This window comes from Dermacentor variabilis, chromosome 2 (genome assembly GCF_050947875.1).
Source record: "Dermacentor variabilis isolate Ectoservices chromosome 2, ASM5094787v1, whole genome shotgun sequence".
NCBI lineage: Eukaryota > Metazoa > Arthropoda > Arachnida > Ixodida > Ixodidae > Dermacentor > Dermacentor variabilis.
The window spans coordinates 90750284-90771149 of record NC_134569.1 but is presented as its reverse complement, the minus strand read 5'-3'; the positions used below and the strand labels follow the sequence as shown (position 1 = coordinate 90771149).

Genomic DNA, 20866 nt, shown 5'->3' with positions numbered 1-20866 from the left:
GTTTACTGCATACTTGTGCCATTGTATTGTCCACTGCTGGCCGCTTAATTTTAGCTGCTATCAACAGACAGTTCTATCTGTGTAGAGTTCTTGCTGCAGAGTTTATATTATCCGTCTGGTTAGGCTACTTTTCTTACTTCTGAGCAGTTCACTTAGCATAGTCAAAGGATTGTATAGTTACAGATCATCCATAGTGACTTTGTTTTCAGCTTTAGAGAAGTAGCTGTCTTAGGTTGTTAGGACAGCAATTGCTGAATAGATGTGTGAAATGGGGGAAGTTTGCAGATTCAAGTTTTTTTTACTTATGTGAGTACATGTGGTTAATAGTTAGCAACAGACATCACGAGCCAACTGTCCTGCCAATCTAGATTTACACATGTGTGGAAGTGGAGCCTTTGCATTGGAATCCATAGCTTTAAAATTTTCTTTACTTGGCTCCTTTGACATTTGTGCCATGTGTTACTGGCTCTGCAACGGCCTGGCTTTCAAGTTGAAAGGGAATACATACTGCTATTTTATTTGAGTTTTTTTTATCCCAGTGATATATAGTTCACACTAAAATTTCCATTGGCACAGCCTGTTATACATTGATAGCACAGGCAGGGTTCTGTATGCTTAGAGTACAATATATAATCGTAGCTCAGTATAGTTTACTTGCTTCCGAGCTACTTAATGATCATGAACATCAGGGACCTGCGCCAAGGCATCTCATATAGCACTGACAGCAGTCATCATCAGTGCTTTCACCATGGCTCTTTCAAAAATGCTCACAATGACTGAAGATGCCGAGCATAAAACAATGGTAGTTATGCATTGTACACTGAAGCAGTTTTTATAATTAGAAGCACATGCTCAGTTACCACTATGTGAGTTTGTGCACATTGCAGTCGGCTTCACAATTTGTTTTAGCTTGCTTTTCTACTGACCACTCCGTTTGTCTTGTCCAGCAACTGTCATGGGAAGAGGAGCAGCTAGCCCAGCCCATCGACTATGCACATTGTCACATTGACCCTGCACCCTTCCAACTGGTCGAGAGGACCACACTTCTGAAGGTATGCCTACAGATGCACGAAAGTTACTTTGTTGTGAAAAACAGAGAGAGAGAGAGAGATGTGAAACCAAGGGGTTTGAATTTTTTGCTAGTCACATTTACATGAGGGCAAGAAACATAGGGGAAATTACCTGTGGTTTTCACTGAAATGATAAGATGCAGTAGAGGGAAATGAAAGTGGACGACAAAACAACTTGCCGCCGGTGGGAGTCAGACCCACACCTTCCGCGTTATGTGTGTCTGATGCTGTACCAATTGAGCTATGGCAATGGCGGTTCTCCCATCCACTGTCTTGGGTTAGAGTGACCTAGAATTGGAGAGTGCCCGGATCGAGGTTCCAAAAGTGAAGCCAAACGACCGTAACGCTGCTGGGGCGCTGCGATTGGTAGCACTCACACGGCGTGGTGCAGAGGTTCAACATCTGCTTCCCACGCAAAAGACCGGGGTTCGAATCTCAGCAAGGGGTAGTGTTTTTCTTTCTTTTTAATACTTCATGCATTGATGTTTACATTATTTATATTGCTGCTTAATGCTTGCTTCCATTGCTATCTAATGCAACAAAGAGTCAACCATAACATGCAGGAATGACAACGATATAATTTTTTTGAACGTTGAATGATAATTCCCTCACGGGAATGAACAAAACTATCCGAACCAAAGCGTGGCCTCCGAAACCTGTACGCATATACAAGCCTGCCGACGCCGGCTCGACGGGCTCCGCTTGCTTCGCTGGCTGTGCTTCCTGAAGCCATCGACGCAAAAGGGAGAAACGGGCTGTAAAAAATTAAATTATGGGGTTTTACGTGCCAAAACCACTTTCTGATTATGAGGCATGCCGTAATGGAGGACTCCGGAAATTTCGACCACCTGGGGTTATTTAACGTGTACCTAAATCTAAGTACACGGGTGTTCTCGCACTTTGCCCCCATCGAAATGCGGCCGCCGTGGCCGGGATTCGATCCCGCGACCTCGTGCTCAGCAGCCCAACACCATAGCCACTGAGCAACCACGGTGGGTGAGAAATGGGCTGTAGTAGCCGATGTTTGCTTATCGCGAAACGGCGCAGGTTCGAATACTGCATATGCTGTGTGAACGCGTGTATACATATGCTTAATGCACCCCAAGAGATAATTACAAAGAAGGCGCCAAATAAAACAAAAAACGAAGGAAGGAGACACGAGACAACCACGTAGGCGCACTAACAACTTGTTAGTGCGCCTACGTGGTTGTCTCGTGTCTCCTTCCTTCGTCTTTTGTTTTATTTGGCGCCTTCTTTGTAATTATGTATAACCAACTCGCCCACCAGCACGTGCTCAGTGGCCAAGAGAGAAGTCTCCCATCGCTGATGGTATACAAGAAGCATGCACTCCTGTAAATATTTTGAAAAGTCAAAGTACTATGGGTCCATAAAGAAGGCTGTTCAAGAAGAGTAGTCTTCGCTGTTAATTAATTAAACCTACCTCTATGCACAAATCTTATTTACATGCACTTCGCTCATGAACACCACCATGTCCACTGTTTTGTTTACAATTATCAAGAATGAAAGCACAGGCAAAATATCACTTCTTTAGCAGTATTGCGTCGATGGCTTCGGAAAACACAGCCAGCGAAGCCTGTCGAGCCAGCGTCGGCAGGCTTGTGTATGCGTACAGGTCTCTGAGGCCACGCTTTGGTTGGGATAGTTTTGTTCATTCCCGTGAGAGAATTATCATTCAACGTTCAACAAAATTATATTGTTGTCATTCCTGCATGTTATGGTTGACTCTTTGTTGCATTAGATAGCTACGGAAGCAAGCATTAAGCAGCCGTATAAATGATGTACACATCAATGCATGAAGTATTAAAAAAAGAAGAAAAAACACTACCTCTTGCTGAGATTCGAACCCCGGCCTTTTGCGTGGGAAGCAGACATTCTACCTCTGCACCGCGCCACGTGAGTGCTACCGATCGCAGCGCCCCCAGCGACGTTATGGTTGTTTGGCTTCACTTTGAATGCATTGAAAGAGCGGCTGTTCCGGACACTCTCCATGTTCTAGTACACTCTTTATTCTTTATTCTTTATTCATCAATTACCCCGCAGCGCCCGAAGGCGTTGCAGCAGGGGGGTTACAACATGGAATAAAATACATCTTCGTTCACACAATGCACTTGCTTTTCAGTCAGCCTATTCCACTGTTTAATTGTTCGAACAAAAAATGAGTTGGCATACATGTTCGTCTTGGCAGGGTACTCGAGGATTTTGCAACTATGATCAGTTCGTTTTGAAATGTAATGAGGTTTGTGTAAGTAAATTTCCCTATTAATTCCTGTTTTATTGTAGTAAATTGAATATAGAAATTTTAATCTCAGTTTATTGCGGCGGGCAGAAAGCGATTCCCATCCTAGCTCAGCCTTCATTGCAGTGCAGCTCTCCTTTCTTCCGTACCGCCCCAAGACGAACCTGGCAGCACGGTTTTGTATTTTTTCCAGAGCGGCAATGAAGGTTACCTCGTGGGGGTCCCACACAACACAGCCATATTCTAAGAGTGGTCGAACACAAGTTGTATATGCCATACGTTTTAAATTCGCATGTGAACATCGCAGGTTTCTCTGAATGAAATTCAAAGCTTTACCAGCTTTGGCTATGATACTTTCTACCTGTGGTTTCCACGAACATTCAGACGACAGTAGCACACCTAAATACTTATACGTACTGCCTTGCTTCAATAGTACATTGTTCAGATGATACTGTGACTGAATTGGTTTCTTCTTTTTAGTAAATGAGAGATGTACACACTTTGTTATGTTCAAAGTCATTTTCCATTTAGTACACCAATCATGAATGATTGTTAGGTCGTTCTGAAGTTCGATTGTATCATTGTGATGGGAAATTTTTTTGTACACTACACAGTCATCCGCAAACAACCGTATGGAAGATGAAATTCCGGCAGAGATATCATTAATGTACACCAAAAATAATAACGGACCCAGAACGGAGCCCTGTGGGACTCCTGACGTAACATTTGCATATTCGGAGCATTTTCCATTCAGTATTACACATTGCCTTCTTTGTGAAAGGTAACATTCAATCCATTTAAAAACAGTTGCATCAATGTGTAGGGTATTAAGTTTAAACAATAAGAGTGAATGTGATACCGTGTCGAAGGCTTTCCGAAAATCCAGGAACACACCGTCTACCTGTCCTCCTGCATCTACGCTGGATATTATGTCATGATAAAACTCAACTAGTTGTGTTGTGCAAGATAGTCCCCTACGAAATCCATGCTGCTCGTTAATTAGTACCTTATGCTTATTTAGATGATTTAGTATTTGTTTGTATAATATATGTTCAAGTATTTTACACGGGATAGACGTAAGTGATATTGGCCTGTAGTTACCAACGTCTTTCTTGGACCCACCTTTATGTATCGGAACAACGTGTGCAATTTTCCAGTCATGGGGTAAAATACCTGTCGATAAAGATTTTTCAAAAATTAAATAAAGGTACATAGAAATCGGCCCCGCGCAACGTTTGAGTACACGTGGAGAAATACCATCCGGACCACTAGATTTACTCTCATCAATATCTTTCAATAGTTTTTCAATTCCATTAATACTAAGCTCAACAGGAAGCATAGGCGAAATATTAGTTGTAGGTTGATGAATATGACAGGTGTGGTTGGGTAAGAATACCGAATGAAAGAAGTTGTTTAGGCAGGCAGCTTTATCTTCGTCTTCCATAATTATCCTACCGTTATAATTTAACTCCTGTATTCCGAAGGAATCTGATCCACACTGTTTTAAGTGCTTCCAAAACATTTTAGGGTTTGATTTCATTTTGTTGCTCAGCTCGTTGAAGTAGTCATCTTTAGCTTTTCCTATTTTTAGCTTATATTCGCGGGTAATCGTATGTAGTTTTGTAAAATGAGCAGCTGGTTTGCTTTTCTTGAATGCGTTAAATGCCCTCATCCTTTTCTTGATAAGCTTTAGTATATGTGTTGTCACCCATGGCTGTTTGCGCTTTTTAAGCCGTGAAGAATCAACATTGGGGATATGTACACTTACCAGCTCGAGTAACATATCTTTAAAATTGTCCCACATATCGTGCACATTACGCTCCTCAGATAAGCACTCGAAAACAGAAAAGAAATTACGAAGTTTCTCAGAAATTGCATCGTAGTAACCCTTCTCATAAAAGTAGACCCTCCTAGTCGTGGATAACTTCGCACGGTTCTTTTCTTTATGGATAACGGCAACAACAGCCAGATGGTCGCTAATTGGGTGTTTGAGTATGTCTTGGGTGTTTGAGTATGTCTACAAGAAATGGTCCTGGTTGTGTCGCCAGTGCCACTCGTGGGCATGGTGGCTGACATTTATTATGAAGGAAATGCAGAGAAGCCTGCCGGCAACATGTAGCTCTGTGAATGCAAAAGGGGAAGAAAGGACAAGGAGGGAGAGAAATTATCATAGTGATAGCCGCAATAATTATGTTGCTTACGCCTTTGCACTTCAAGTGCGAGGGCTTTCCCTAGAGTCTAAAGGTTAGTCCACTGTCATGTAACAACTTCATGACTGCCCTTGGCCCTTAGTTGGTGTTGGTAGTTTGGTGAATGTCTGCAGGATAACTGTTTCAGACAAAAGTAAGTTGTTCGAGTCTGTGAAATGGTGTTGCCAGTGTTTTCTTCTTCTTGCCTACCGTGGGTTGAAGCACGTCTCTTAGTCTCTAGCAACTCCGCAGTCTGGGCTATGGTGTGGTAATGGGTAGGAAAGAGAAAACAGTAGAAAAGTTGGAAGTTCTGTCAGCTTTGTCAGGTAACTTTGCAAAGCTACAATTATATAGTACTTGAATATTGAACTTCTCTGTTTCCATACTTGAACGAGCTTCATGTAATACAGCTGCCTGAAGACGTCCTTGGAACACAAAAGACATGAAATAACTGAATTTTTTTTTAACCCAGCTGAGCAGCCAGGAGTTGTTGGAGCACAAAATGCTTGTTCTATATTCTCTGACAGGATGCACACTTCACAGTACGAGCTGTCTGTACAGTCAAGAAGGCACACATAGTAGCAAGTAAGGAACATGTAACCGCAGAACACTTTCTGTCTGAACTTGCAAAGTAAACTTACAGAGGTGCATTTTTGTGCTTGTATACTTTATATTAATTTTTATCTACCGTAACAGAATTCTTCATTACAGATGTCCAAACGGTTTTCAGAACACCGAAATTCCTTTCAGCTTGGGTGCACGGTGTGGAATCGGTACACTGCAGTGCTTATTTATGCTGCAGTAAATTTCAGCAATTCTGCAGCTTCTTTGTTAAAAAATTTTTTTTATCAACCTTTAGTATGTACATGCCAATCTACATTTAGTGTTCCTTTTTCCTTCTTCAAGGTGCACTCCATATTCTCAATGCTTGGCCTCCAACATGCTTATGTCACCGCCATAGGACGTCTCATAGGAGTGGTGGCTCTCAAAGAGGTGGGTTGCGCACTGTTACCGGCATGCATGTTCCAGGTTTTAAACATGCACCGTTTGTGTAAGCACACACAAAAAAAAGAGTTTCTGTGAGCATTGCGTTCTGTGCTATTTAAAGACCCCTTCAAACTCCTTTTATAAGAGCACCAAAATTTCTCGAAAATGAAATTGCTGAACCAAGGCCACAAGGTTTGTGGTTCAAGTTCGTCCTTGGAAACCAGTACTACAAATGATATGTGAACATTTTAAAGTGAAGTTTTCTTTGCCAACACCCCCCCCCCCCCCAGCCCCCTCCCAGTTTCCTGACTGTTCGTTGATCATGTTGTAGTAAACTGTGTTAGTAAACTGGGCTGATTCTGGAGACGGTGTAATACTAGGGTCCTTTTAAGTTTTGTGTTTATGCAGTATTAAATTGGTATAATCTCAGAGATGGTGTAATCAAAATTGGGCCTATCCTGGAGACTGTGTAGTCAAAGGTGGTGACTTGGTGGGCTGATTCTCACACTAGTACACAACTTGCAGCTGTCTTATATCTTGTGGTTTGTCTCTTTTGTGCACATAAATTGACTAATGTAAGCAAAGGTGGACAATTGTTTGCATTCACTAAATTATCATTCTTCACCACTCTTCTTGCTCTAGTTTAGGCCAGTTGCTAAGAACATTAAACAATTTATGTATTCCGAGGGTATAATTATCTTTTTATATGCGATAGTGGGTTCTCTGCCATTGCGAGAAAATATGTATTTGGCCCCAACATGCATGACCGCATATTCTGATGAAAGCATGTTTATTTCGCATATTCAAAACTTTCGTCAGCACTTTCTTGAACTGTTCTGCCCTTGGGCTTTGCCAAATGTGCATAATCAAATTTACTACTGTCAGATTGTAAAAGGCTTGTCAGATTATAGAAGACTGTGCCAATTTGCTATTCTGCTTGAAACATGCGAGATAGCATTTGTGCATGGTTATTGAAAACAAAATACCAAAAGTGTTATTAAGTCACCTAGCTGTGTTTTTATTTAAAAAAAAAAGAAAGCTAATAGCACAGACTTAATAAGACGATGAAAGCAGATGATGAAGGATGAACATTGCCTCACCTATGAGCTGTCGGTAAAATATGATTGTTCCTGAAAAATCTTCCTTTATTTTTATTTTTTCTTGAAAAGTTGAGGAAAGCCATTGAGAAGATGAACAGTGGTGGCTTCTCTAAGCCAGCCGGTGCACCAGGAAGTGAGCTGCCCAATGGGACAGCTGCAGGTGCTGAAGCACCATCCGAGACACAGTCAGAGTCGGAAGATGCTGCCGAGTCCTCGTCCAAGACAACACGGCAGAAGAAGTCTACCAAGAAATCAGAAAACAAAGGATCGCCCGTCTGACCCTCAGAATGCCCCTGCGAAGCAAGGAGCATGAATGTTTGTCAAGTACTCTAGACATTTGCACCTTTATACCAAATCGCATCGTTCGTATTGCTGTATTCTCTCAGAGGCTACGGTGATTGTGCTGATGATAGCCCCCGCCGTGACAAAAGGCTGTGTTGAGAGCAAAGGGTGCCTGAATGAGAGCACTGACTTATGTGTTTCGATCTTCCACGCTGTAATTTAAGGCATAATTTGTGAAGCTGTCATTTTTTTTTAAGATGACGATAGAAGGATGAGTGTGTTTTACACAAGGAACACTTGGTTGACAGGTGATTTTAATTGTGCTAGTTGCTGAGCGTAGGCTTGTGTTGTTAGTCCCCGTGTTCATTGGTTATTTGTTGCTACACATCTAATTCATTAAAACAATTTCATTTTACACCTAATTGCACCATCATATTTGCAGTTTTAGATGTATTTTACTGAGATAAGCAAAACGACTGGAACTTAAATCGTTTTGGTCTCTTTTTCTTTATCGTAAACAAGCATTCATCTTTACAGATGAGCATGCAAGGATGTTTTGTTCTGAAGAAGATAAGGATTTTCTAGTAGTGAGTGCAGAATGTGATTTAATTTCTCATTACAGTGCTTACTGTAAGAAACAGCTTCAATCCGTTGTGTGCTGTTTTTGTAGACTCTAAATCGGTTACTATCTTCCATTGTTTCTTTTTTATGTGCTGACCATTCACACATTGCTGTTGTAAGATATTGCTGCATATCTCTCCACTATTCCTCGTTTGTTTTATTATCATCCCTGTGTCTAGAACTGAAAATTCACATGGGAAATAATCCAAGCCAGATCGCATGGTTCGGACTGCAATACACCAAACAAAAAGGTGGCAATAACACATGTTGAAAGATGTTGAGGTGTCTGTCTCTGAAACATCTGTCGACAACATCTGTCTGGTTGGCTTCCTGCTTTTATTTTGTTGTGAATTTGCTACCTGACCACGTGGGATGTTTCCTAGCCGTTGATTTATTATATAGGTGAGATGAAATATAGGAAGACAAAGAAAGTGGACACTTTGTCCTGTTTTCACGTGAGGCATTTTTTTGCAGCCTGGTTTTGAAATAGAGTGCACAGAGTGTATGGTTCACCGGTGTCCAGGATGCTCAAACAGGACTTGTCAAGTCTGCTCATAGGATGTGTGTGTTTTGCGTGTGCACGGATGCTGCCTTCTGTCAGCAGTTGCTGTGAAAGTGATTCTCCTTGTTGCTCATTTGTGTGCGAGAGTTCATTGTTGTTGCACCATGTTCACATTCAAGTTATTAGTATACCTTGTTGTTTCCTTTTGTTTTCCTGGCATTGAGTGTGCATGTGAGAATGCAGGCAGAAGATAGTATCCAGGGGGGCTATTCTACAAGCGTCCGCCGCGTGGACATGCCCACTTTGTCTGCTTCTGAAGTGCCGATTGGCTGGGGGCATCTATCTCTTTGTGACACCTACCCCAGCCCAGCCAACCAGAACTCCATCAGCAGACGAAATGGACATGTCCACTAAGTGGACACTTGCAGAATACCCCTCCAGTGCAAGAAGCAGTCTTCCCAAAGGGGCACTTTGCTCTGGTTACTGCCCTCTTATTTTTTATATGCATGTTTTTATACTAGAATGTGCATTATTATTCAATGCAGTGCATAGCGCTGCAGCTTGAAGGAAGAAATGCTTTTCTAGGAGTGATATAGCTTGTTGTGAGGGGTGCCTTCTCACAATGCTGTCAATAAAAGTCACAAGAGCAGAGCATTTATTAGTCATTTACTTTATCCTCTCCTTGAACACCCACAATATCAGTTGAACTGATACAATTTCTTCCTGAACACATGAATGTACAGTTGTTGTTGATACCACAGGTTACCAAAGTACATTTTGTGAAATCCAGCCACACAGGTCACATTTCTGGCTCGTTTGGCTGAATCAAATTCAGTATTGTCATGACACTGCTTTGACTATTCCTGTCTAGCAGATGCAGCTGTTAATTGAGCTTCAGGATTTTTTTAGTGCGCAGTTTATACGTCACCTTAATTTGTTTTTAATTATGGGGTTTTAGATACCAAAACCATGCTCTGGTTACAAGGCATGCCATAGTGGGGGACTACAGAATAGTTTGGACCACCTGGGGTTCTTCAACGTACGCCTAAATCTATGTACACGTGTGTTTTCATATTTCTTCCCCATTGAAATGCAGCCGCTGTGGCCGGGATTCGATCCTGCGACATCCTGCTTAGTAGCCCAACACCACAGCCACTAAGCAATCACAGCGGGTTATAAATTACCTGTTGTGGTAGATAGCGGCTATGGTATATTGCACTGCAGACCTAACAACCGCATTTCAATAGGGCCAAAATACAAAAACACTTGAGTACTTAATTTAGGTGCATATCAAAGAAGCCCAGGTAGCCAAATTAATCTATGGCATGCCTCATAATCAGATTGTGGTTTTGGCATGTAAAAGCCCAAAATATTTCATTTTATGTATATAAATTTTAGGTGAAATAATTTTCAAACATGTTCATACATGACATGCTATCGGTAGGACTGTTACGAAAACAAAGTAGAGTTATTTTTAGTTCTTAGACGCACAATGTTCGATTTAAAGAAGACATTTGTTTAGTGACGTACTTGGTTACAAGTATGACTTCTTCAAGTTAAGTTACAACTGTGCAGCAAGAGACTTGAAACTTATGTAAGCGGCTCTCAGACACATATTCATGCCCAGTTTAAATGAAACCAGATTCGGTAATGTGTGCATTGCTTTCATTACTGATAATCCCATTCGTAGATGTTTGATTCAGTCGAATATTTTATTGCTGGAAGAGAGAGTTCAAGGAAGTGGCCCTGGGTAGGAGGGAGGTTGTAACACACCACAATCTTCAGCAGTAAAAAGTTTTAGGAAGAAATAACATGCACAAAAAAGACACTGTACTGACAACTCAGGTTTACTGTAGCAGTACAGCTGTGGGCTGGAAAGAAGGCAAAAAATAATTCTTGTTAAATCTATGGCATGTGCAGGTCAACCCAAAGTATGACCAAATTAATCTTGCTCCTTCAATATACCAATTGATGACATGCTGCAGGGTACACATAGGTCCTTGAAAACCCTTGAAATTGAAAAGTATGTTTTCAAGACCCTTGAAAGTACTGGAATTGCTTTTGTCTCTTGAAAACCCTGGAATTTCTTGACCCAGTACAGCACGACTTCATCGCAGTCACACCCTCTTGTGCTTTATCCCGTCTCCCTTCCACTCCTTCTCTGACTACGCTGTCAGATGGATTCTTGTTTCAAAAGAGTGGAAAAGAGATGGGAGAAAGGCGTGTGAGGCTGGCGATGCGACGAAATCCTGCCGCATTGGGTGCGCAATACAAAAACGGGTGCGGCAGCTCGCTTTTTCTTTTTCACGTGATCACGCTTTGCCTTTCAAGGCGACTGTACTTATTTGCATAAAAGGTCCGATTTCAATATGACGAAGTAAAGTGCCAATTTTACCAGCTTCGGTATCTCAAAGTTAGCTACAGTGTTTTGAAAGCGTTGTTATAGTAAGAAATTGCTACATGCGATACCACTGTGCAGCCTTTAAAATTGCTTTGACATGGTTTTGAAAGTCCTTAAAGTTCTGTCTCTGAGACCTGTTAGAACCTTGTGCTGCTCCTCGGATATCTATCTATCCCTATTATCTATTATCCTATTATCTATTATCTATTATCTACTTCTACCCCTCAGATACAGGAGAGAGAGGGCTTAGGCGTGGACTTGAGGGTTCCTCGGCACTTTGTGAAGGCTAGCGGGCTTTTCCAAGGCCTGGAAATATGGGCGCTCATGGTGTTCTGGAGGGCTATTAATTATTATTTATGGCGCAAACAGGTTCTGAGAAATTGCAGAATTTGATTGCATCTTTTGCTGTGAGGTGCACCAATATACCCTAGCCCAGCCCCCTTGTCACATCTCGTGACACGGACCGAAGCTTGGAGAGAGGAGATGCCTCTCTTGTTTACATCTTGTTTAGATTTTGGGTAATAAAAGACAGTGTGCTGCGTGGCAAAGTAGCTCTGTCTGCCGGCAGGCAATATTCAAGTTCTAAAAGAAAACATTTATTGCAGCTGTTTAGGTGATGATACCAGCTACTGTTGTGTGCCACCTGCTTATTTTCTTCTTCGTTTCACAGTGGTTGGAGGTGTGCACTGTAACGATTCTGGTGACTAATGCTGTTTCATAGGCTTTGTATGTACAGAGTTTCAAGCGAATTGTTGTTCTGAAGTCGGTCCCTACTTCATTAATGTCTACATTCTGCAATCACCAACAGCACACACTTGAAATTTCTCTTTTATGACTAATACCTGATATGATGTCTGATAGTTCTAGTTACTTTTTAATTGTAGATGTGTGAAAAACATATGCGCAGCTTGCACTAGTGGTGCAAGGCTGGAGTCAACAGCAGAGCTTGTGATCACCTAGCTTTTACATGGCTTGCCTAAATTGTCTGTAGGTGTTGCGAGGTTTTGCAGGCTTGACGCTGGAAGCTTTCCAGCAGTCGCAGGCTGAGATCGCTTTCTCGGCGATGTCGAGCATTCAGGCGCCGCCTCTCGCGTTCCCTGGACTGTCGCAGGTGCTCTCGCAGGTGGTTGCTAGGCAACACGAGATGGCGCACAGCTGGGCTGAGCTTTCTGGTAATGCTCCACGGTTGAACTAAAAGGACCGTGCCGTGATCGCGATCACGGCACAGTCCTTCATCTTCCTCTTCAGTCGGCACATACACAGGGGCGTGTCTGCTTCATTACAGCTTAAACAGCTCCGCTGTTAAAACTCCACCAGGTAATCTGGAAGGAATATGAGGGGTCCAATTCACATACCTTTTTGTACGTAAGTGCTGAAGCTGGCTATCGGCCGGCCAACTTTGTTTATGATATGAACAACTTGAGTAGTGGTGGAAATGTTTTCTTACGGGAAATTCTTGTGTAAGAAGTATTTGCGACTACAGGCCCTGATTAATTAAGCTCTTCCGTAGATTTTGTGTGAGGTAAAGATTTCAGAATACAGACAATAATCCCACTACTGGGCAGTAAGGGCGTGTTTCTGTATTGTGTTCAGAAATAGTTTCCCAAGTAGTCTTTTAGACTTCCATTGCTGCTGAGCTCGTAAAGGACATTTTTATCGTGTATTTCTAGTTTGAGTCACATTGATTTGTTTCTCTGCAGCAATGTTTTCATGAGTAGTGATGTAAGGTGCAGGCAGTGGAATATATGTCTGTGTTTATATAAATATATATAAATATATATAAATATATAAATATATAAATATATAGATATATAAATATATAAATATATAAATATATAAATATATAAATGTATGTAAAAGCAACTTAGTATGATCAGCAAGAAGGTTGAGGCAGATGCAAGGCAACCATTCATTGTAGTATGAAGCGATCAGAAACAGGAGGCATATATTTTTATTAAATTCTCAGCTAAACTGTTTGTTCACTTCTATGCATCAAAATAGATCTTGAGAGTTTTAGCGATGCTACCTCAGTAGCAGCCATAAATGATAACATAGTAATCTGTGAAATTCCACCCTGCCATGTTCTCGATGAAAGTGGTAACCCTATGGCTAGATGATTTTCAAGTCAAAAATACTGTAACCTAGAATCTCTCTATGTATAAGGGGCTAACATAGACTCATCAATCAGAAACATTTTAATCCTTGAAGAAGCATAGCAACAGAGTGAGAACTTTTTGTTGTTTTTAGCACGTATATCCTGCCACTCAGGTCTAGCACCCTCTTCAAGGTATTTTCTTGGACTTCTAAGGAATTTGAATAGTGGCCTCGCCTCTTGAATGTCTCTGTAATAATTTTTTGAAGCAATAATGCAAAACAATGCAGTGTCACACATTTCTGTTCGCTATTCAATGCAGTCCCAGTGTCATGCTTTTCACCTTGTGAGAGCTTGCTTCAACATGACTGATTAGTTCCGCTTTGTGCCATCAATAGCACCACCTGTTCCGTTAAAAGCTGCAGCACATGAGGACCATACCAGGCATTGTGCATTGGTACTCAACTTGTATTCTTAACAGTTTCATACAATCCATCCAACCGTCACAACTGCATGCAGCCATCTGGTGAAATTGTTTAAAATAAAATAAATATTGAGAGCAGAAAATATCAATTCCTGCATTGTTTAAATAACATAGCTGCATGCATACATGATAGGGCGCCTTTTTCAGGACATCTCCTGTAGTATGCGTTATCTCAGAGAATACGCATGTATATGCAATAATGAAATATGAATTAATTTTTCTCCGAGTCGCTGCTTCTGACCAGAACTGTACTACACCACACTTCATGGTATAGGAAAATGTTCCTTGATGGAATTTGTACTGTATTTTAACATAATCATTTTGGAGTCTCTGGAGCCTCCTTTGTTGAATTCAGAGGTCTAAGCATCACAGCTGACTCTAACTTGCATGGTTAACAACTTTTCTTTTGATAACCAAATAACTAATACTTAAAACTTACATATGCAAAGTGCTAGCTGTCGGTGACGTCTCGTTTGGTAGGTAAATGATCATTATTTGAGACACTAGAAAACTAAAACACAGCTGTCCATTTTGTTGTAATGAGGAGCTGTAGGAGCTCCTCATTTGTGCATTAATGTCGAGTACACATGGAAGTAGTGGTGGCCATCATGCAGGCATCGTGCTTCATGACCATGGTTATAAACATGGTGCGTACATTGCCCTACAACCTTGTTCTGGAGAAGCCAAGCCGATCATCAACTGCTTGTTCAATTGTGAAGGGATGCACAGGATTCTCCTTGCTCCTCTGTAGTTCTTGATCTTCCTGTGAAAGGTAATATTCTAGTTAAAAAGCAGAATACTGCACATTGGATTTTATTTGTATGCATACTACACAAGGAGAAAATCCATGGAGCAACCCAAGTGGTGCATTACATCGTGGAAAAACAGGGCTACTTTACATGGTCAAAGAAGAAATACATACATCGGACACTGACTCACAGCGACACTTTTATTTTGGATATATATAATGTATGTCGCACACTTATCATCAGTTACAAACAATGCTGAAGTAAACACACCCCCTGCATTCGTAAAGCTTCCTAAGGTAACATGCACATACCATGAAAACGATTACCACTTATCAAGAAACGCTATCTCTTTCTGAGTTCAAGTTTTTCTGTCATGCATCTATGACAACTCACCTAAATGTCAGCTCTCATGTGGTACATTACAACACTAATCCCATGCCTACTGATTCTCATGCAATATATACATACCTCTTTTTTTTGTCTTTTTAGCATGGTATTCTGTGTTGTCAAAGTGTAGCACGCACTAGGCACCATGGACTAGGTAAGCTCTACGACTTCGTCTTAACAATCTGTGCAGTGCAATGAAAACTATGGGTCATGTCAGCCAACACGAATAGAGAACCATGCAGAAGAAGGGTTCCTCCATCGTCTATATCCAATCTTCCTCTGCATGACACCAACTGAATGGAAGCTTTAATAGTGCATAATGAATGAGCCATTCTCCTTTTTCAGAACATGCAGCTGGCTATCGCTACTGATTGGCTGACAAGAGTGTTAGGCTTTACTGCATTGCAGTGTTGGTGAGGTGGGGTATATAGATTAAACATGTATGTTGCTGAAGTTGTTACCAGAAATATTATATGAGTGTGCACAACATTGGTACTCGCTGTATTTTGCATTAATTTTTCAGATATCAGGTGCCCCTGCACATGTACACAAAGACATGTTCATATAGTTGACAATAGGTATTAGAGCAGAACATCTATGGGAATCTTACCAAATCATCATCCTCAAGCATGTACACTTTTCTCCAGATCCTCACAAAGGCGTCACTCGTGAGGGACACATGCTTTTTAGCACTCCTTCCACCACCTGCATGCAAGGACAATTGTATTTCATAACAACACAATGGCTGCCATTTGCCATTGTTCTAAATGCTCCAAAGTGTGACGAGAGGCTCTGGTCATGTGCCACATATATTTAATAAATTCCGAGGTTTTATGTGCCAAAACCACAATATAATTCTGAGGCGCACTGGAGTGGTGTACTCCAGGTTAATTGTGACTACCTGGGGTTCTTTAATGTGCATCTAACGCACGATACACAGGTGTTTTTGCATTTCATCCCCATCAAAATGCAGTCTCCCTAGCCTGGATTTGATCCCACGCCCTCAGGCTTAGCATCGCAACGCCGAAGCCACTATGCCACTTAGGCGGGTATGCACCACATCTAGTTTGGGGTTAGTGGCAAAAGCCAGAGTGTTGGCAGCAAAGTTAGAACACACCAGTGTGCGGCTGGGTGCAGAGCGACAGTTCAAAGGAAGCATTTCATTCGTAAGCAAAAACTTGTATATGACACCACCAAAAGAAAGCCTTTTCATGCTGCCATGTGAAACACTCTTGCATGAAGGAAGGAAAGAACTAGGAGGGAGCATCACAGGATAATATCATTGCCTGAATAAGTCAGCCCAGCACAGGATCATGTCACTGTAAGTAGTGTCTTCTACTGCCATGCTCAGCTAGCTTGTGGTCTTCTGAAAAGGCAATGGATGTGACATCAAGGTGCAGCTGCCACAGGATTGCACATTGCGTTGAAGACAATAAACGTTTTGACCCTTTTTGCGGTGATCCCATAGGCACTGCCATGTTTGATCATGTGGTGACGCGTCCATGCTTGCCTCAACTGCCTCCATTGCCTTCGCATTTAAAATGGAAGTGTTTGACACCAGTACGAATTAGTAGCAAACTGCTGTTTCGGGAGATATCGTAGACGGTGACTGGGTAGACGTCACGAAGCTTTGGCCACAGCTTCAGAGAACATGCAGAAGCGCTTTTGGAGCTGCTTAAGCTATGTCCAACCGGCATGATCAGCGTGGCTAACTAAAAAAAAAAAAAAAATCTAAAAGCAGGGCTAACTATGTATTCCAAGCTATACAAACTTTCCGCTCATGAATTGAATCAGGATTCGTGAGCTTTGCCCTTCTTTATTTGGCAAATATTTTGAAGCAGCGGCTTGTCATGTTTCTTTTTTCAGTAAGGTTTTTCGGTGCCGCCACTATCTGATTATTTCCTGCCTAATCGCTCGTGGGCGGGCTCAGTTCCAATGGATTTGGTGTTGCTGCACACAAGGCTTGAAGTGTAGCTGTTTCGTACATTGTTATACCTTGTAGCAAAGCTGTATTATTGCTAGTAACTCACTTACTCTTGTGGACTGTTACAAAACATTCAGCTTCGACCATTCGTGCGCAATTGGTGTAGTCCGTTATTCATTGTGTGTATATAGTGCGCATATATTCAAATGTGCGCCCATTATTCTTGTCATGCTGGTGACAGAGTGGGCATAAGTTTCCATGCCATTTGGGGTAGATGTGTGCAAATACCGTGTGCAAAACTTAATAATGACAGAAAGTGGCACTACTCCCTTTTGTCATTGTTTAACGAGTGGTACTCACTCTTGCCGACATTCTGGGGTTGAAGCCCTTTCTTTCAAGGTTAGCGATGCAAGGTTAGCGATGCAAAAGTGCGCGGGACAGCACACTTGTTTTGAGTGAGTGTTTCGTGCAACTTATATGGTCCGTGGAACTATATTAACCTTAATTACTGTGTACATAATTGTCTAATACTTCGCTATTGCTGTCAATTAATGTTTAGCCTATCCAGCGAAACTGCGAGTTTCTTTTAGAGCGCAGCTTCGGCGCCCGTTCCTGCGGCGAGCGTCGGCGTAGCCGTACGAACGAGCACAGCGAAGGATGAAAGAGCGAACGCGCAGCGCAGCGGCGGATGAGCGTGAGGAGAGCGTGAGGAGGAAAGTGGAGGAGGGTATGGCGAAAGCGTGAGAAGAAAAGCGTAGTGCCGCGCAAGGCGCGCATTGCGGTGACGATGGCTGCGAGATGGCGCCAGAATAGCGCGCGTCGTCTGGGGGGTCTGTCTGCGGCTGCTGCTGGCGCTCACGTGTCACCCACGCGCTGCCTCTCGCGGACTCCCGATTAACGAGGCGGTCGCGCCACACTTCGCTCCGTTTGCAACGTGCCGCACGAGACAGATTGTCCGCGCCAGCCAATATATCGCGAAATGAAAACGCGTATAGAGCTGCGCTCGAATTTCGCGTTAGGGAGTATACCGTAATCGTCGGCGAATTTTTTTTTTATCTTTGTAATCATGTGAAGTCCCGAGCTAGTGGACTGCGTACCAGTAAGCCAGCTGATGGTGAGGCCGATGAAGATGGTGGCCAACGTTGACAACATGCCGCTCCAGAAGCTTGACAGTCGGTAGACGAAAAACACGGTCGCCTCTTGCTCACTCCTATGTCATGGGAAAGGGAGAGAATGAGTTATAAAGAGAGCCAGCCGACAAGTGAAAATACAGACCGACAACCAGTGCCGACAACCCTGTACCCGTATTGGCTTTCCGCCACCATCGTATTAAGGATATTAAAGGCTGGGGCCTCTGGGGATGTACCTTTATAACAAGCCCTGACCTTAACTATAACTCAGCTAGATGGGAAGCGGTACTGCGCAATCCACTCCTGGCTGTGAGCAACGTTGGGCCGTCCAGCAGGCCCACGATGCGGTTAGCAGGCTAAACCTGTCGGTCCCGACGTGGGAGCGGCCCGCGACGTGCTAATACTCGTTCTGCAGGAGTGAAAAATAAAAGTTATCCAATCAATGCCAGTGCCTTCACGAGTTTAGCGCATTTCGATTTGGCCACCTCGACAAGCTCAATCGTTGCAATTAGTGGCGATTGTGCGAGTTCGCAGCGTCTTCTGCACTTCGAAAGGTATAGATTGCTCTGAAATTTAACGCGATGAAGGCGTATAAAGCGTAATGTACAAAGCCGCAAGAACGCCTGAATGCACAAGCACAAAGACCAGACAAATTCATGTACTTCCCATCATTCCCACGGTGGGTCAACGACTGCAGCGCCAGAGTTCCCTCTAGTATATTGTAAGAAACTCTACGGTCCACACGTCCCTTCAAGATGGAGGCGGAAAGCCATTGTTATTTATTTATTTATTTATTTATTTATTTATTTATTTATTTATTTATTTATTTATTTATTACAGATACCTACAGCGCCCGAGTTGGGCGTTATCGTAGGGGGGTTAATTACAAACATAAGGGTCAAGTTCGCGAACAACGGCATCATATCGTCTGTGGTATTAAAAATACAATAATCTAATTAGTAAAGAAAGACAACACATCCAATACTAACAACATCCGATTATAAAATTTGTTACACAATGCATAAAATGGCACACTGGAAATATTGTCTAAAACAGATTCATGTAAAGTTCTCTATGGTAGATGAAAAATTGGGTGCAGACACTACCTCATCCAGCTAGGAGCAAATTCCACTCTGCAATTGTTCGCGGAAAGAATGAAAACTTAAATACATTAATACGACTTTGGTAGGCCCTTATTTTCTTGGGATTGTCGCGTCTTTTAAACTGATAATGAGGTGGTTTTAAATATATGTTCTTATCGATTCCTGTGTTACCGCTGTAATTGTTGTGTAAAAGCTTTAACCTAATTATTTTTCTGCGTGTGGACAGCAACTTCCACCCTAGATTTTCCCTGGTTTGCGAACCTCCAATTTTGTAGTCAGATGCCCGTGACGAATCTTGCAGCCCTTTTCTGAACACGCTCTAACTTATCTTCAAGAACTTTTGTGAAGGGGTCCCATGCTGCGCAAGCGTATTCTAACTCCGGCCTAATATTTGTAAGATACAAAGCTTCCTTCAATCGTTTTGGCGCATACTTGAAGTTCCTCTGGCAAAGGTGCAAAAGGCTTTAGCGCTTGTTGTGTCAATGTGGGATGTCCAGGCTAATCCCACAGTTAAAGTGACGCCCAGGTATTTGACTTCACATTCACGTTAGCACATTCAGTGAGACGTGGCTAATTTTTGCAAAACTGGATTTTTTTTGTTGCTTTGTTGACGTGTGTATGTGTTTTCTCCCGGCGTGCGCTCGAAGCCAATTGACCTATACCGCCCTTAATTCTGGTCGCCACTCGTTAAGGCGCTGCTCACTTACACGACATTCCCAACGCAAGCCGCGGAACCATTGCGACAAAAATCGTAATACCTCGCAGCCCTTACCTTTCGCTTACACTTGATTTTCTCGTGAGTCAACATATCGATTGCCCTCGTTTGTCAGAGTGCTTGATACTCTTTTACCATATGTATCTGTATTCGTGGTTCTAAACAAGATTGCCATTGTTATTATTGAATGACATATTTTAGCCATCCCTTCATTACGCTGGAACTAACTGCTAGGTCAGTACCACTTTTCCCTGTCCACGAAAACGAGCGGTTTTATTTAGGATCATTATGCCTTAACACTATATATACCGGCCTTTCCTTTGTGGGAGTTTAAAACTCGCGTTGCTTTTTGGTAGCACCCATATGTGGGTTATAAAAAGAATTGCTGATACAAGGACAGGCCTTGTCACAGTACTGCGGACTTGCTAACTTTCACCTCTGCTTTACGTTCTCCCCTTAGGCTATTCAAAGAAAGCGCTAATTTCTCTGGAAACCTAATGTCGGGGCCCGGAGCCTGTCGATGTCAGCTTGTGATTCAATGAGTTAGGGCGTATTATATTATGGGGGACTATACGGGACATCATGGAGTGACAACGCCGCTAATGCTCACGGTATCGGCAGGGTAGCATTGGCGCCGAAGTTCTCCGTGCCGGGACAGCGGTCCAGTGAGCTGGGCATCCTGAGCGGCTTTGGACCGTGCAGCAGCCGTCCGGTCACGGCCCACGCCTGGAATGTCAGGGTCAGCGCGGTGGCTACGGATGCACCCTGCACGCGCATGCACCATACGTTAGCAACCGTTAACACGTGGGAAAGGTCGGTTAACACTAACGAGCACAAATATTCGAGCTTTGTATTGTCAAATTAGCAAATGCC

General features: G+C 42.6%; 2 protein-coding genes across 7 annotated transcripts in view; one reads left to right on the top strand and one right to left on the bottom strand.

The window, feature by feature from the left end:
• The window catches only part of ClC-a (chloride channel protein 2), a 152464-nt gene extending 142802 nt beyond the window's left edge, over window positions 1-9662 (top strand). For all 3 annotated transcript variants that reach the window (XM_075681263.1, XM_075681264.1, XM_075681265.1), the window contains 3 exons: window positions 948-1052; window positions 6423-6509; window positions 7673-9662. In XM_075681263.1, the coding sequence (XP_075537378.1) occupies window positions 948-1052; window positions 6423-6509; window positions 7673-7882 (402 nt within the window). In that variant the 3' untranslated portion in view covers window positions 7883-9662. The remainder of the gene's footprint in view (window positions 1-947; window positions 1053-6422; window positions 6510-7672) is intronic.
• A 2321-nt stretch (window positions 9663-11983) lies between these two features.
• LOC142572280 (sodium-coupled monocarboxylate transporter 2-like) overlaps window positions 11984-20866 on the bottom strand; it is a 71901-nt gene continuing 63018 nt past the window's right edge. For 3 of the 4 annotated variants that reach the window (XM_075681268.1, XM_075681266.1, XM_075681269.1), the window contains exons 13-17: window positions 20604-20758; window positions 18143-18255; window positions 15732-15826; window positions 14654-14748; window positions 11984-12731 (exon numbers count right to left, since the gene is read on the bottom strand). In XM_075681268.1, coding sequence (XP_075537383.1) covers window positions 12689-12731; window positions 14654-14748; window positions 15732-15826; window positions 18143-18255; window positions 20604-20758 — 501 coding nt within the window. In that variant the 3' untranslated portion in view covers window positions 11984-12688. Of the gene's footprint in view, window positions 12732-14640; window positions 14749-15731; window positions 15827-18142; window positions 18256-20603; window positions 20759-20866 lie in introns of all 4 variants that reach the window. The other variant, XM_075681267.1, reaches the window with a different exon arrangement.